General features: G+C 47.5%; 1 protein-coding gene across 1 annotated transcript in view; it reads right to left on the bottom strand.

Annotated features, from left to right (window-relative positions):
* Positions 1–1,338: 1,338 nt before the first annotated feature.
* The window catches only part of COL4A1 (collagen type IV alpha 1 chain), a 148,445-nt gene continuing 132,824 nt past the window's right edge, over positions 1,339–16,959 (bottom strand). The window contains exons 42-52 of the mRNA XM_007455321.1: positions 16,207–16,392; positions 15,464–15,597; positions 14,338–14,410; positions 13,498–13,569; positions 12,314–12,442; positions 11,221–11,319; positions 10,111–10,323; positions 9,026–9,203; positions 5,700–5,814; positions 3,445–3,617; positions 1,339–1,621 (exon numbers count right to left, since the gene is read on the bottom strand). Of these exons, the coding sequence (XP_007455383.1) occupies positions 1,540–1,621; positions 3,445–3,617; positions 5,700–5,814; positions 9,026–9,203; positions 10,111–10,323; positions 11,221–11,319; positions 12,314–12,442; positions 13,498–13,569; positions 14,338–14,410; positions 15,464–15,597; positions 16,207–16,392 (1,454 nt within the window). The 3' untranslated portion in view covers positions 1,339–1,539. The remainder of the gene's footprint in view (positions 1,622–3,444; positions 3,618–5,699; positions 5,815–9,025; positions 9,204–10,110; positions 10,324–11,220; positions 11,320–12,313; positions 12,443–13,497; positions 13,570–14,337; positions 14,411–15,463; positions 15,598–16,206; positions 16,393–16,959) is intronic.

Below are 16,959 nucleotides of genomic sequence, written 5' to 3'. Positions count from 1 at the left end.
GCTGCCTGGATGGACAGATGGGAGAGAAGGGGGGGAGGGATGAAGGAGAGGACCATATTTTTTTTCTTTGTAGTAAATTACACCCAGTCTGAGACTCTCATCTGGAAGAACTACAAAATAAATATGATCTAAATTTGCAAAGCTTACAAATTTATTAGTGGCTTGTGCAGTAACTTTTCCTTTGATGTTTCTGTGGCAAAACTAGCAACAAATTAATAAAAGCTTAATTTTTATACAAATAGTTTTATTACAAATTTGAATTTTTCAGAAATACACATTTAAAGAAATTACACAAAAGGCCTTAGTAGTCTTAAAAACGTTTTGGAGACTTTTAGTAAAATGTCGTTTCAGGCATAGTGGTCCAATTCTGCTCTCCTGCAATGCATCCGCTCCCCTGCTGAAGTCTGAACACAACTCACGAAAAACCAAGGAAGCCACCTGAATGTGCTTACAGGTAAAAATACTGATATTCTGATTCGACAGAGTTACTTCTCACACCAGGCTGCAGAATGAGGAATATTCATAAAATGAAGGCCTTCTAAGTTTGTTGCTTTTGAAGTCAAGTCATTCAGTTTGTGATTAGTGTTTAAAACCCTGAAGATATTTCATACAGAATAAAAACAAGAAGCTCAAAGTACATGTTTTCCTGTAATAGACACCACATCCGTGAAGCCGGGTTTGGTTTTGGCAACACACAATTTTTGGTTTGGAGGTGAACAATGAAAACTGATGTTTCACATTCAATACCCTAGTGTTTAAAAATCTCTGTTAAAGGACAACACAGGCTTTTAAAGGAAGAAACTATGTAAGCTTTATTTTAACAGTGGAAATGAAACTACAGCTTGACCTGCCTAATTGCTGACATCTATATAAATTACTAAAATATATATATATTTCATTTCTGCCTACTTGGGGGACCATCTTTATTCCACAGGAAATCCGTGACTTAAGCAGCTGCATAGTACCACACAGAGCAGAAAGACCGAAATTTCTCTTTGGTGGGGCGGTCGGAAGACAGGGCTACTAGGCCCCCGTCCTTCCCTTTGGAGGTTCCAACCATCGGCTTAACACGACTATTATTTGTACAGACCGAGGGACCTGAATTTTGAAACAGTTAGACAGTGATATCAACAGACGTTTCACCTGGGGTGTGAAATGGATCTGTTATAATACAAAAATGCAAACGGGCTTCGCCCAGGTTGGAAGGTCCCACAGCCCTCCTAGCACCCTTTGGTTTTCTGATGGGTCTCACTTCACACATCAGTGCACTGGACTGCAGAACAGACATATTTTTTATTTCATCAGAAGTGCCATTTGGGACTTCACTACGGGCAGCTTATCGTGGTCTTGGATTCTCCTTCAGCAAGTAGAGGCCAACGAAGCAGGGTGTGTTAGTTATGCAGATTCCTATCAGGCACCTTACAGTTTTCATACTGGACAGTGAGGTACACAGGATATATTTCTAGAGTTCGTTGCTGTTAGAAGGAGGGAAGAGGGCGGAGTAGCACCATGTTGTGAAGCAGCTGAGGGCCGGCTTCGTTATGTTCTCCGCATGCACACTTGACAGCGACTGACATGCGTGCGCAGCTCTCCAGCCTTCAAGGTGGACGGCGTGGGCTTCCTGAAAGGCAGCACAGGAGTCAGTGTCACCGCGTGGCTCAGGCCAGCTCCTCGGCCCCCTCCCTCCCATCAGAGATCCCCGAGGAACCACCCTTCACCCTGCCTCTGAGCGGGTACCGCGCTGGGGGCTTCCCACGGCCTCGGTAACGCCTGCGAGTTATCATCTGCATCCACCCTCAGGCCAAGAGTAAAAGGAGAGTGAGGGCACGGCCAGAGTCACCCACGTCTGTCTGACCCCAAAGTCCCAGCCACTCCCCACCACAGACCCTGCCTCTTCAAACTATAGGTTAACCTTTTGTTTTCTCTTCTCAACTCGGTTATAAACACCCCCGGACTAGGAAGACGTTCTTCTCTGAGACACTTCACACACATCCTAAGTGCTCATTAAATCATTGCTGAATGACAGAATGAGCAACAAATCTGGAATAATCAACCAGACCTCAAAATACATTCGTAACTTTTGAAAGTTGTTCATGCAGGTGGTCTGATTAGAGGCCAAAGACAGGGGAAGACGTTTAGTGTTCCAAATGCTTCCTTTATCCTAGGAATTCTGTTCTTTGACTATTGGAGAAGTGAAGTCTGAACTAAAATGAGTACTAATCAAACCTTATTCAAATTAAAGTCACCATGTAATAAGAGTACCTTGTCCTAAAATTGAGGTGGCTTACGTTAGCAACTTTGGTGAAAATCCTAGTGTCCCCAAATTATTTAAATTAATGGGATCTTACCTAGTTTTGTTTAAGAAGGCATTTCAGTTAATTGTACCAGGATGCTGGTTCAGAAAAAAAAACCCAAAAAACAAAAAGCCCATTGTTACCTGTTAACCCTGTAATGGGCAGCCCCGGGGGCTGGCGCTCATTTCGGTAGCTAATGGTCAAATTCTATCTGGAGAGTTGACGTCAAGTTCCCACTTGCCTAGAAAGTCTCGTGTGAGCTACTAGAAAGGCACCCGGTAGTTTTTTGAGGCTTAGAAATTTACGAGTAGTGAGCGTGTTGCTTCACCTTTATGATCTAAACTAGAAAGAGACAGGGTCATAGCAGAGGTCCACAGAATTCTCTCCGAAAAGGCTTATCTCCAGGGCCGAGAAGCACTTATTTGGGGGACTGAACAGTAAGTAATTGTTCAGCCCCATCGGCACCCGGCATCCGCTCCAGCAGGGCTACAGCTGGTACTAAGTACCGGACAGAGGCCTCATTATGTGTTCCCGTCCAGTACAGACTGGGCCCCGCTCCAAACTAACTTCAAGGTCAACGGCCACTTGGGACTGTTGTTTTAAAGGTGAAATTTTGGTAATGGAAACAAAAGAAGAGGTTCTCCGTATCCATTTCTGTGGCATTTGTGCTGAAATTAATTTTCATGCGCAGGCCTGAAAAACGGTCACTGATAACTCGCAATATGTACATCCAATTCAGCATTATAAACACCATGAAAATCAAGGCTATTCACTTTCTCTCTCCCTGCTGGTTAAAGGTACAATGCTTTAAAATGCTCTGTTTGCAGATTTTAGTTGTCTTAATGACGTTGCCGTGGATTCATCTTGAAAAACTGAAAACTGAACTTTTTTCTTTCATGGCTCTTCAGCAATGAACGAATGGAGCCCATCACCTAAGCTCTGCTTTGAACATGGTCTTGATTATCTGCCCACGTAGAACAGAACCAAATATCTGTTCCTATCCCGTCCTATCCGTGGAAGGAGGCTTCCTAAGGATTTTGCTGTAGCACCGTCTTTGGGACTTTGCACCGGAGCACGTGTACGGATCATGGACGACTGAAAATAAAAGCCACCGGGGGGCGGGGGGCGGGGGGCGAGGGGGGCACTTTACTTGAACATCTGGCTTCTTTCTATCGTGGCAAGCCAAAAGCTGTAAGCGTTTGCATAGTAATTGCAAGTCCCGCGGCCGTGGCACTCGATGAAGGGGGCGCTTCTGAACTCTTCCAGACAGGACCCAGGGGAGGCCAGGGCTTGGCCAGAACCTTCGGCTCCGGCGCTGGTGTGCTGCGGGGAAACAGGAGCCGTGAGCCAGAGGTGCCCGCCCACCCCGACAGGCTTCCCGGGCCCCAGGGAAGAGCCGGGATGCTCCCTCCCGGAAAGCCGCCCTCTCTGTCTCCCGAGGCCACCAGGGAACACACTGGCAGCCACACCACCCCATGGCCTCACGCCGGGCACACCCAGTGCCAGGAATCAGCCGACCGCTCCTCCTTGGGGGGGGAGGTGACTGGTCCAGCTTCACCAGCATTTCAACAAACGCTGTCCTCACTGTTTTCTTCTTGGAACACTGAAACCTCTTCTAACTTGGGGCGTGAGATGACAGCCAAAATGTGCGGAGGATGCTGGGACCAACTGATGTGACATCAGACTTTCTAAACAAAATTATACGGGATCATCAAAATCCTTTGTTCGCTACATTAGGTAGCAAAATCCTTTATTTGCTACATTATCCATTTTCTTTTCTTTAAGAAGAGAAAACTTAAACAAGAGAAAGGGAAAAGAAAGCTACTGTGGTAACTGTTTGTTCAGTTGGGTTAAAGCAGGCTCACCTGTCCTCAGAAACCAAGACGTAAAATGAATGACGTACAAACGGAAGATGTGGCAAAACCTTTACAGGACGGCTATTACGGACATAAGAAAAGTGAACTCTGGAATTTTAGAGCCATAAGGGACCTCTGAGGACAAAGCTAACGCCCTTGATTCCCAGATGAGGACCCCAGGATCCCAGAACATTCCAGATCACACTTCCCAGGCAAAGCTGAGATGGGAATAGGCCTCTGGAGGCTGCCAGATCCGAGCCCCTCAGCTTCACCACAAAGCCCCCAGGCTCAGCAGTGATGGGATGCCTGTTCTCCAGAACCTCATCATTTTGATTTGCTCTTGGTTTTGAGAAGTTATGGGCAATCGTTGTTCAGATCCTTGTATGACACCAGGACAAGGGACGGGGAAGTGACAGAGTGCTTTCCAACATTCTTTACTCCTTGGATCAAGGGCCTCTTCTGTCAAACTGAGACTCCGTCTAGTATTTCTTATGATAATGGAGTCGAAAGTCCAATCTGCCTTTGAGTCAAAGTTGTATGCTTACATCATTGCAAGTATCTTGATTTCTCTACACCATAGTTCTAACCTTTCTGGCTTTCTTGATAAAGTAGTCGCCAGGCAGTATTTAGAATGATCAAAACCACTTGCTAAATTTTGTTGTTGCAATTTTCTGGACCTGTTGAAGAGTCTAAATGCAGGATCTTTAACCTAGGAAATCCCAGCACGTCCGACTGCTGAGAACCCAGTACACACACAAGCACGTGAAGAACTTCTTTCCTGGCAAATTCTACACGGAATAACTTACAGCAGGAAAAAACAGTTAAGAGGCCACTTGCCCTGTCAATCAAATGACAAGGCTAATGTTGATTTGGGGGTCAAAGGTACGTACGACCTGGCCACACCTGGGAGTGTGAAGATGGGGCTGGGCTTACAGTGGTGACGTGGGAAATGTTTGTGGGGGATCGTTTACCGGGAGTGATTCAGGTGTAGCCTGATCGTCCAAGTTCAGAGCTTCTGTGTTTTCAATCAGTACTTGAAACTGAGGCAATAAAATAAGAAACTACAACGGGATCTCAAAAGGGTGCTGTGTTTCCTGTTCTAATTGGCTTTTGGGAGAAAGGGAGCATCGGCGGGTCTGGCATCTGGGGCAGCTGGGCGGTAGGAGAGCAGACTCACGCGGGAGGGGTGTGGACCCTCGGGCCCCTGACACCGGCCAGTGACCCCGCTCTCTTCCTGACTCTAGCTTCCGCTTCGGGGCTTGCAAGCGTTTTGGTAAACGTGTGCCCACCATGGGCGCACCCTCCTCTTCCCCCCGGGAGGCGCTGACTCGGAATCTCATCAGGTCTCCCAGCTACCTAGGCCCAGAACAGCCACTCCGTGGAAGAGGAGGGCTCTGAGCCAGAGCTGGACCCCCTGGCTGTCCCCTCCCAGGGGAGCAGGCCAGGCTCCTGGGGACGCTTTGCAGGGGGTCCCAGGAGCGAGGGAAAAGAGGTGGGGTGATTGTGGGCAGCTCTTTGGGGGAAACACGGAGTTTCCCCAAACACTTACCATCACAAAGGAGTAGCCAATCCAGAGCGAGGACCAGCCGCTGGGGCACTGCGGGATCTGGATGGTTTGGCTGTGCACAGCCATGACCATGGCCGGAGCCTCACACACAGCACACCTGGAAGGCACGGAGCAGAGAGGCTCAGCACAGCCGAGGGAGGCCTCCACCGGCTCGCCCCTTTCCCCATTATCTGCGCTCCGTCTCGCCACTCCATCTTTCTGACCCAGTGATGTGTTTTACCAAAGAGATCAGGTGTCCCCTGCTTGGACTCTGAGGCTTAGGGTCTTCTCACTGGTTTGATAAGCCTGCCTCAGTATTAAAACATTAAGCTGAAAACCAGACCCAACACTTGTCATTTAGCCATCTACTCTGTAGCAGGAAGGAAACTGGAAGGCCAGGTTGTAATAGGGACCATCTCCTGAGGCGCTGGGGCTGCAGGAGACTTTCGTGTTCTGCTTTGTGTATTTCAGTGTCTTCCAGTGTTTCAGCAATGAGTGTGGATTTCAGCAAACACGAAAAAGGAGATGGTGCAAAGGAGATGGTGCAAATCCAAGGGCTACCGCTTGCGGAACACGGTGATTTGTTTTAAGCCCTGAATCATCTTCCATGTGAGAAGAACATTTAGTGAATTATAGTAACTAAGACAGATAACAAACCCAGGGCTGGCTGTCCACGTGAGCCTCTTCCGGAGACTCTCTCCAGACCTGGAACCAACAGACCAGTGAGGGGACTCTGCCCCAGGCCGGACTGGACGCTCCCCAAGCCAGGCTGGCTCGTGCTCAGCCGCTGGGACTGCACCCAAGAATAAATGACAGCAACACACAATGTTCTGACTCAGACCTGCTCTACTAAGCGACCCTTTGATGGTGGGATAACGTTTTGTTGAAAAAAAGAAATTTAAACATCGGCAGTACAATAATTATATTCAAGTCACAAACTGAACAGAGTGCTAACAATGCTGTTAAATGACTATAAATGGTGTTAATAATTACACCTAGTTATGCTGGAACATTTGCATGAAAATGGATTAGGAGTGTGAAGGGGGCCGAAATGAGTCATTTGGTTTCCCGTGTGTGTGTGTGTGTGTGTGTGTGTGTGTGTGTGCGCGCGCGCGCACGCGCACACACACGCGCACGCTATTTTCTATTTTATTTGCACAAATGCAGATGAATTAAAGGGCTCAGCTAAACAACAGTGACTGAAATTGGCCTTCTACATCTGCCACCATCTGCCTGCCAGACACAGGAGCAGACATATAGCACAGAGGAAAGCGCTTCATGTCAGGCTCTCTCTGGGCTGGCGGATTCAAGCCGCTGCAGAGACGTGGTCTGGACCCCGTCCGACGGGTGCTAGGGGACAGAAAATCACAGATTTAACGAGCCACGAGGTCCCTTAAAATCCATACACTCTCATTCCCCATATTACCTATGAGAATATGAGGCCACAGTTAGTTGTGTCAAAAGGCAGAATTAGAACACAGTTCCTACTCTCATATCAGTGGTCTTCAAATCTAGAACAATTAAACAGTCCGTAGTTTTTGATGATTCGTGTCCGCAGAGAGTCGGAAAGTGCTTAGAAAATTTTGTCAGGATGACAGCAGAAAAGTTGGTACTTTTTCTGCTTAAGAGGAAGGATTTTGTCATTAACTCTTTCTAAAATTAAGCTTTAGGATGTCCCCAAAAGGGAGACCTCAGAAGGAACCTGTGAGTCCTGAGAAGTCGTCAGAAACCACTAAGTTAAAGTAACTGTGGGACCTGGGCGCTCAGAGACCCAGAGGAATGGGCAGCATTATTACAAAAGGGGATGTGAGATGTGTGTGCTTTCGGAGCAGTGACTTAAAGGATGTGACTTCTGAGGTCACATCAGACACCGTGCATCTGTGGGTCAGTTAACAGGGAGACGTGAAAACCCCAAAATGGGCAGCGCTGGGGCGTTTAAACAACTCACGGTAACGGGTCCACAGAGAAAAGCAAGTCTCAGACTTGAGGCTTCTCCTGGACCTGTTTCTGGAATGTCCTAAACACATCCCAGAGCCCTGTGTCCCAACCAAATCAAGGTCAATGTCAATTTTATCAAGATGGTAAATAGGAGACAAAAACGAATAATCATTTTCTACCTGTTGTCCAAGGAAAGCTAAACAGAAACACAAAGGTGGTTAGTGGTTAGTTCCTGCTCTTGTGCAGCCAGCATGGTTCTGAGCGAGAGAAGGCAGCACAGATCAGCCCACAGGGATCCCGACACACGGGAAGGACATCTGCGTTTTGAGAGGTGCCTCTCTGGAACTTACCAATGACCTTTCCTATTTTAAGACCCATGAGATAAGTTTTCTTACAGCTCAAAAGAAAAATCTTAGAAAGCTGTCAGGAGATATTTTGAGGTAAAGCCATCAAAAACCTGATTTTTGGGGCTTCCCTGGTGGCGCAGTGGTTGCGAGTCCGCCTGCCGATGCAGGGGACACGGGTTCGTGCCCCAGTCCGGGAAGATCCCACATGCCACAGAGCAGCTAAGCCCGTGAGCCATGGCCGCTGAGCCTGCGCGTCCAGAGCCTGTGCTCCGCAACGGGAGAGGCCACAACAGTGAGAGGCCCGCGTACCACAAAACAAAAAAACAAAAAAACAAAAATATCACCTCAAGAGTGCAAAAACTGGTGGGGTGGAAGAGAATGAGAAAAATCTTAGGATGTACACATGTTAATGTGCACGATACATCAGTATCATCTTTTATATATAAAGCACAGACATACAGTATGTCCACGGTGTCATCATTTCCTGGGGACCGCCTTACACGCACAGTTAAGTGCCACTGAACTGTACACTGAAAAATGGTTAACACGGTAAATTTTATGCTATGTGTTATGTCAGTTTATGTTATAGTTTTACTACAATTAAAAAATAAAAATCTTTTAAAAGTTTCTTGGGGGTGATTCCAAAAAGTATATCTTAAAAGACTCCTTAGGGAGATAATTATTTAAGAAAGAAAAGAGCTGCAAAGCCGTTCTAAAGTTTGCCGGGGACTCCAGCGACACTGCTGGTTCATGGCAGGGAAGGCAGCCACCCGGTGAGTCACACAAGATAACACGTCTTGTTCCAAAGCCGGGCCTTATCTCACCGAGGGTTTGCACTAAAATTTTTTAAGAAGATAACCGACTTTTACATCCAATTATTTGTATGACTGATTTCTGTTACAAAACTCAGGTATCATAACTAGTAAACGGAATGGCAATAGATCTGTTTGGGGGAAAATGGAAAAACACAAAAATAATCTCTGCCCTGGCTGTGAGCTGCTTTTCTTCGTCAATTATATGTGTGCTCCGATGGGCTGGACTCACCTGCTGATGAAGGGCCTGATGCCCTCCCCGGTGATGGGCGCCATGGACATGGGCATAGGCTCCGGGGTGGACAGCCAGTACGAGTAATCATTTCGGGAGGCAAAGTTGCAGACGTTGTTGATGTTACAGAAGAGGAAGGGCATTGTGCTAAACTTGCGCAGACAGCTGCCCGCCGTGCCTGGGGACGCAGGGAGAAGACGTTGCTTACCGTTCGCAGTCAGTCTGCCTCGACACAGAATGCAAGGGAGCTAGCCAATAAAGACATCTATCCGACCCATCCGCTAAGGTGGCCATAAAAATGCTTGCCAATTACAGAAAGAAGGAAATAAATGTACCAAACAGACCAGTATGATTGGAAATGAGCATTACATTCAATGGAAAGTGATCCAGGCCAAAGGGAAACCATCAAGAATTAGCAGGATGAACAGAAACAAAGCAGTTCATCGGTAGAGAGAGACCTTTTCCTGCAACTGAATTCTAGAAGGAACTTGACGTGCAGCTCCTTGTACCACAGCTAGCAACTCACTGGACCGTGTCTTTCACGAAATGCAGAGCCGTCTTTATATATGTCTGCAACCTCAGTGAAAGTTAGAGGTGTATAACATTAAAACATAATTTGGTGGAGCAGATCCGGAGAGGACTAAGAGAATGACGACAAACACACAGCCCTCTATCGATCTAAACTGATAGAAGGACAGAGGAACTGTGGACACAGGATAACGTGGGCATTTTTTAAAACAGCCACAGTAAAGCTGCTCTATTTTATGACTATGAATGCAAACTGTTAAGTGTGCATCCAGACACCTTGATCCTACTTGATAATTGGAAGAAGAGGCCAAAAGTTTTATTAATTTAAAATTTTCAAAGAGTCGCAGCCTTTATGTCTGCCTGGCTTCCCATTAGTAATATGGGGGCTGTCGGTAAGGACGGCCCACTTGGAAAGGATGGAGGGAAACAGGACTCTCTTCCTTGGCTAGGTCTCGGTGACACTCCGAAACGCAGGAGCAGAGCGGGAACACAGCCCGGCACCACCCGGCGCTGGACACGCGACGTGGAATGAACACACCCGTCTGTAGATGCCTCACCCAAGTCCTGGCCGTGCGCCCGCTCATTGCCTTGTACGTAGAGCAGAGAGTACCCGTGGTACAGGATTTTGGTCCCAGGAGGACACTGGGGGTCGTCTGTTGTCTGACTGTGCCTGGTCACGAGGAAGCCGTGATCCACAGACGGGGTGCCTGGGGGACCCATGGATCCCGGCAACCCATCAGGGCCGGGTGGACCCGGGAAGCCTCTTGGACCTGAAAGACAGCAGAGAAATACGCTTCCTCAGTTACAAACAGGCGAGACTCAGTACAACCACCACCTCCCTCGTGCCACCTCAGCTTCTCTCTGCATCCCACCTGGAGACGTTTCATACGCGTGGTGCTTGGTGCAACGCAGAAGCTCATAAACTCAGTCCAATGAATAAATGAAATATGTGAAAATATAAATATATGAATAAAGGAAGTAAATGACATGACTCCACGCATGTATTCATACAGCATTTGGGAGCTCCTCTGAGGGAGGATTATTATAGGACGATTAAAACGACCATCTTTTAACGTAGCTTCCCAGCCTTAGTGGCCCAAAGCCAGCGTATGGAATCAAGGGTGGAAGGAAGCTCCCGTGCAGGGTGTCCTCCTGTCCCCTGGGCGACCACGCTGCTTGCAAGATGTTCACAGGCCTCCTGCTGGGCTGGGCCCTCTGTCTACTCAGTTGCACCCTCAGCCTTTGGCATCCCAGCCACGATGGGACCTCTGAGGTCCTGCTTCTTGGGAGGCAGGTCAACTTTAGTCCATGCCAGTCAGTGGCCTTCTGGCCAACACGGCACAATCATCTGCTCCCCTTGCCCTTTGCTGAAATGGAATGTCTGAGCTGCAGACTCTTAGAAAACCAGATAGGGCCGTCCCTAATGGCCTTCTTTCAATAACGTCTGGGAGGCACTGAGCTTTGATAAACATGTCTCCCCACACAGAAAAGAAGGATGGCAACCCTTAGCTCCTCTGTAAGATCCTGTTTCTCCTAAGAAACAAACTTCTATGGAAATCTTTCAAGAAACACTTCCTTTTGCAGGCTTCCATATGCCTGCGCCTAAGGCTTCTAACCCGAAGATGCAGATCGAGGGTAGTGAGGTTGGGACAGCACAGCAAACCTACCAGGAGGTCCAAAGGGTCCTGTCTCTCCTTTCTGGCCAGGGGCCCCATCAAACCCGGGAATACCTGGTGGCCCAGGTAAGCCCACAGATCCTGTCACACCTAAAGAGAGGAGAAAGAATTCATGATCCGGTTGTGGAAAGCAATAAATAGGCCGTATCTGTTTCTTCCCTTTTGAAATGTCTTCTTTGGCCCCCTGAGAGGGAAGCACAGGGCCTCGGACTACAGGTGGGAAAGCTTTCCCAGAAAGCCAGAAGGTTAACACACACTCTGCAGACTGACACCCACACGGGGGGCGCCTCATCTCGGAATTCGGGGTTCTCCCCGGCTTCTTGCTGTTGTTCTTGTTATTGTTTGGCACACAGTTTGGGGAAAGGCAGTCACGTCGGGGTAGGGAGACATCTGATGCATTTTCATTTTCTCAGGTGTTTCCCCCCTCTCGGCCACGTTCCGGTGTCTCAGATAATGTTTAGGCACCGGGTTTATTGACGTGGGTAGTTTTTTTGTTTTCATGTGTATGGTTTATTCCTAAGCGGTTAAAACAAATTTTCATGGTTGCTACCTTTCTACTCTAAACGTTTTAATTATTCTTTATCTTCCATCTCCACTCCTCAGCAATAGCTTTTGAAGTAAGGAGTGTTTAGCCCCGATAATCAGAAAGATTCTAGCTTAAGGTGTCCGGGAACCACAGGGATTTGCACAGATCTTGGCCACTTGGGTAGAGCTTTTGGGCCGCCGTGGAGAACACCCATCCCTACAATTCTGGATTGCTACTTGCTGCACTCCCCTATCTCCTGGCCGGGAGAGATGCTTTTCCCATTCCTTTGCCCATGTTTTTCTAAGTGAACATAGACGTATTGAGTTGTGTGCTGCCCTAGCTTTTCTTGGACTTCTTTTTCTGACCTTGTTAGGCCTCTTCAGAAACTTCACGTGGTTTTGACATACACTGAAGGAAGGTAAGAAAGTCATCTTCAAATACGTGTTCACACAGTCACTGCCCAGAGGCTGTTGTGAGACATGCGGGTGAAGAGGAAACGCCGCCCGGGTCAGCTCCCTCCCGCCTCCACAGCCCTCTGCACAGCGCGGTTATTCCTACCTTGTTGTCCTTTAGGGCCTGGAGGTCCCTGAAGCCCTTTCAGACCTGCGGGACCCTCAGGACCAGGGAGCCCTGGTTCCCCTTTGATGATGTCGTATGGACCCGGGGGGCCCGGGGGACCAGGAAGACCTGTGGGAATCAGGGCAGCCACTGGTCAATTTCACTGTCCACATTCAGGGCAGAAACAGCTTCTGACATGAAACCCAATCAAACACAGTGCTTCTCAAAAGGAGAATCACGATCAGAAACACAAGGGACCAGATCCTCACGACGAGACACACGGGCATCTGCGCGTCTCTATTATCTATAACCTAAAATCCTGAATCCTCGGGACTGGAACAGACCTCGGACATTTGACCAGTCCACTCAGATCTGGAGGCCCTGATGGACCCCTGACCCAAGGGGAAGCTCATCTCCCTCAAGGAACCACCCCTCACGTGGGGAGCTCCAACAGGTGAAATTAGGACTTTTTTCTCGTATGTATCCGAGATCTGCCTTACTGCACACCAGAACCACTGGTCTTAATCTTTCAGTGCTGAGTAAACGTAAACCTCCTTCTGAGTAAACGTAAGCCTCCTTCGGGGTCCTAAAGTACACGGAGCAGCCACGTGAAGCTGGGGGCCTCGGGTCTGCCGCAGCCACCCTTTCCTCCGTGTGCTCGCTCCTCCCATGTTTCCCCATTTCTTTTCTCCCCGAACAATCCACTTCTCAGTGCATTCTGGTTGCTCACTCCCTCTCTTGAAACACGGTCTTGAAAACTAAACGCAGCCCTCGATATAAGCTCTGACCCGCAGAGACCAGGATGGGATGCAGACTCCCTCAGACCACTTCCTTCTAAGAACAGCTGTGTCTCTGGAGCCACTCGGCACGTCTGGTTCCCCGTGGAGAAGCCAAGGCAGCCCCTTTCTTAGAAAGAACTCCATACTGTCCAGCCACAGTTTGTTCAGCCTGCAAGACGGATTTCGTTCCTGATTTTTACGCCTGATTTCCGTCTGCCCTCAGAGCCTGTGAGATTTTGTCTCTCACCCCTTTCCACTGGATTTATCTCAGGCACAGATTTAACAAACTTGACTTTCAGGACAAGTCATTGGTAAAAATGTCAACTAGATTAGCCAAATATAGGAACCCTGCCAAGTGGCCAAAGAATTTTCAACTGCTGTTTTCTAATGACCAAATTCTCTTACCTTTAGTTCCAGGGAAACCTTGGTCTCCTTGGTCACCTTTAACTCCCTGAAGGCCAGGGAGGCCTTTCTGCCCTGGAGGAAAGAAAAACACTGTCTTTGCACAGAATTCCAAACGATAACCGTGTGTGTGTGAATACACACAGTATATACATATATGCACATACATGTACACATATGCTGATGTGTACACATACACACCTACATACACATACACGTATAATACACGCATACACACACAGTGAACACATTTCCAATTTATGCACGTGGAAGAAAAGAACATTACTTGTAGTCAGCTATGTAAAACTTTTGATGAAACTCTTCTTTCTAAAACCCAGAAGTGACATTTTTCCAAACATGCAGCAAAAACCATAAAATGGTCACAAACAGTGGAAGGGCACGTGATTCTGTTTTTGGTCACGATCTGGTTCACACGTGTCCCCAGCTAGACCACAAGATGCCTGCAAGCTGAGAACTTGTTGTATTCACCTTTCATTCATATGTACCTGATGCTGCAGTAAAAAAAAATCAAAGTGCCTGGAAGCTGGTAGGCACCCAATAAATATTTGCTTCAAACATTAAAAAATTAATGAATGGCCCAAATCCATGACTTCTCATTGAGATGCAAATGATCCACTGATTTTTAGTAAGAAAATCAGAATGTCTTTATACTGCTGTGCATGGGATTCTACAAACGGGGAAGCCACCCAGAAATGGCATTTTAATTCGAAGAGAACAGGATCTTGTACTGCAATGCTAGGTCTATCAACAGGAAAGCACCAGGGGCTGGGGCTCTGGTGGCAGGCAAATGTGTCTTCAAGCGGCATCTCCCTTATGTCTTACCTTGAAACCCTGGAACTCCTGGAGGTCCCATATCACCCTTAGCACCTGTAGCTCCTGGAGAGCCACCGACCCCCTAGACACACAAAGAGAACGTCAGTCGGGAACGGCTCAGGAGACATAGGTCCCTCAAGCAACTGGTAGTCAGGAAGTTGGGAACAGCCCCTCCATGTTCTCAAGTAGCTCTGTGAACAAATGTTGCCTTGTGGTTGCTTGAAGATGTAAAAAGAATGACAAAACCTGTGTGTGTGCCTAAATTAGGGAGCTGGAAATTGCAGCAACTTGCTTCAGCCACTCTGTCCCTTCTGCTTCTCCGCCTGTGTGGTAAATTCCAGGAGCAGGTGTAAATCTTACATCCCACTGCCCCCACCCCATAGCACGATGCCATGAACAGAGTCGAAACTCCCTAAACATTTGTCATGGCTACATCTCAATCTATCAACACCAAAGAACCTTTCTGGATGACTTTACTCCCAACGCTCAACCACAGTGCTTTCTCTTTAAAATTAGCTTTGCATCTTGTCTTAAAAGTGCTTTTAAATATGGAAAAAAAACATAAAAAATACTAAAGAAGGATTATTTCCCTTTATAATGCAGTGATATTTTTGTATTTAAAAATTATTATCTTAATTTCTAGATATTTCAACATAGTTGTTCCTTTCTCAGTATATAAAAAGTTGTAATGTTTCTTTACTTTACCTTATTTTAAAAAGTGCCATAAGCAAAATTACATGCACAAATATATATCTATATATGTATACATATAATGCACATATGTATACATAGAGATAGACAGACACTGAATGGCACTAGGAATAGGGATATATTTCTATGTTACTGAGGCTTTCTTTTTGCATCATTTGTATATAGATTTTTAAACCCAGGCATTGAACTATAATCTCCAGTAGTATAACGTTTCACTTCTGATGGTTTGTGTAAAACTAGATTGTAAAAAATTTTGTAATAGTTGCCTACCATGATGCCAGTAAAGATGGCTGATTACTAGCCAGAGAGAAGGGGCTGATTCAGGGAGGATCTGGGAGTGTAACACACATGAATACACACAGACACACACAAGTATTATCTTATGACCCTTTTCAAAAACAAGACCTGCCAAGGGACAACTCACCGGCATGCCCTGGAATCCTGGGTCTCCCTTGGGCCCTGGAGCCCCAGGAGTGCCCGGCCAGCCTGGGTTTCCCTTGTCACCTTTCAGCCCATCAAGCCCAGGGAGCCCTGGAGGCCCCATGGGTCCCGGAAGCCCTAATGGGAGACACAGAAGTCCCACGTTTGAGGTCAGAGGGTGGTTTTATGTGTAAGTGTCACTGGGCTGTGGTCGTCACCACTGCCACCCAACTGTCCCCCACTGTATACAACAACATCATATTAAGCAGCATGGGCCCTGAAGACATCCAGGCAGGTCCTAGAAGGAAGAATCTCCTCGACAGGCAGTAAACGTCGATATAAACACCACAGTCTCAGAGTCAAGTGCCCTGTGGTCTCTGTGCTCAGGGGTGGCCGCGCCGTAGGGCAGCCACCTGTTCATGGGGGAACAGGTGTGACAGAAGGTCGTGCTGGTTTTAAACAACCAGCCACACATGGCATTTGTGCTCCAGTCCTTTTCAGTAATGGCCCTTCTCCCCCTCCCTCATTGCTTGTTCCTTGAAAGAAAGAGCACGAGAAAAGCACTGACCCAGTGGAGGCCTAGGTAAAAGGGGCCCAACGTCTTAAGCAGTTTCAATGGTAATAAATGTTGCAAACTTCTAAATAAAAAGCTCATTTGAGAATTTAATTATTCCAATTTCTTTGATACTTGTGTATGTTTGTGCCTCTGTTTCAGTCCCAGCTCTGAACCTAGTGATACACACTTACCTGGCAGGCCAGGTTGTCCCTGTGGGCCCCGGTCTCCTTTGCGCCCCTCCACCGCGTGGCCCGGAGTGCCTGGCAATCCCGGCTGTCCCTGCGGCCCCGGAGGACCCATGAATCCTTGTTCTCCTTTGGATCCAGGAATTCCCGGGCTCCCAGCTAAGCCTGGGAAACCCACGTCGCCCTTTGAACCTAAACAGTATAAAGACAGGTTGAGGTCACGGTGAAATGCAGGGAAGAAGAGAAATCCAGTGCACCAAGGGGGAGGGAGGGGCTTCCAGAAGGACCCAGGAGGAAACCGGAGCTGGTGCCCTTCTCCCTCCTTTTTATTAAATAACGTGCCAGACACCCGCCATGGCCCACCTGAGGAAGAGAAAGCTTAGGGTACAAAGAAACTGTAACCATTCTTTACACTTTTTAAAGGTGGTGTTCTATGGCAGAGGCACTTGAATATATGTGTAGACAAGCCTGCAAGGTATGGCACTGCTGAAATTCAGGGCTTGTTCACCAACAGGTGAAGGAATAAACAAACTGTGTTACAGCTACACCATGGAACACGACTCAGCAAGAAAAAGGAATAAACTATTGACACAACGAACAGCACAGGTGACTCAAATTCATTATGCTGAGCGAATGAAGTCAGGCGAAAACGTACACGCTGTAGGATTCCGTGAATGTAGAACTCTAGAAAATACAAGTTAATCTACAGTGCCAGAAAGCAGACCAATGGTTGCTTGGGGTGCAGGTCGGGGGGGGGGG

Source organism: Lipotes vexillifer, unplaced genomic scaffold (genome assembly GCF_000442215.2).
Source record: "Lipotes vexillifer unplaced genomic scaffold, Lipotes_vexillifer_v1.1 scaffold132, whole genome shotgun sequence".
NCBI classification, from domain to species: Eukaryota; Metazoa; Chordata; class Mammalia; order Artiodactyla; family Lipotidae; genus Lipotes; species Lipotes vexillifer.
This window is presented reverse-complemented; position numbering and strand designations above follow the sequence as displayed.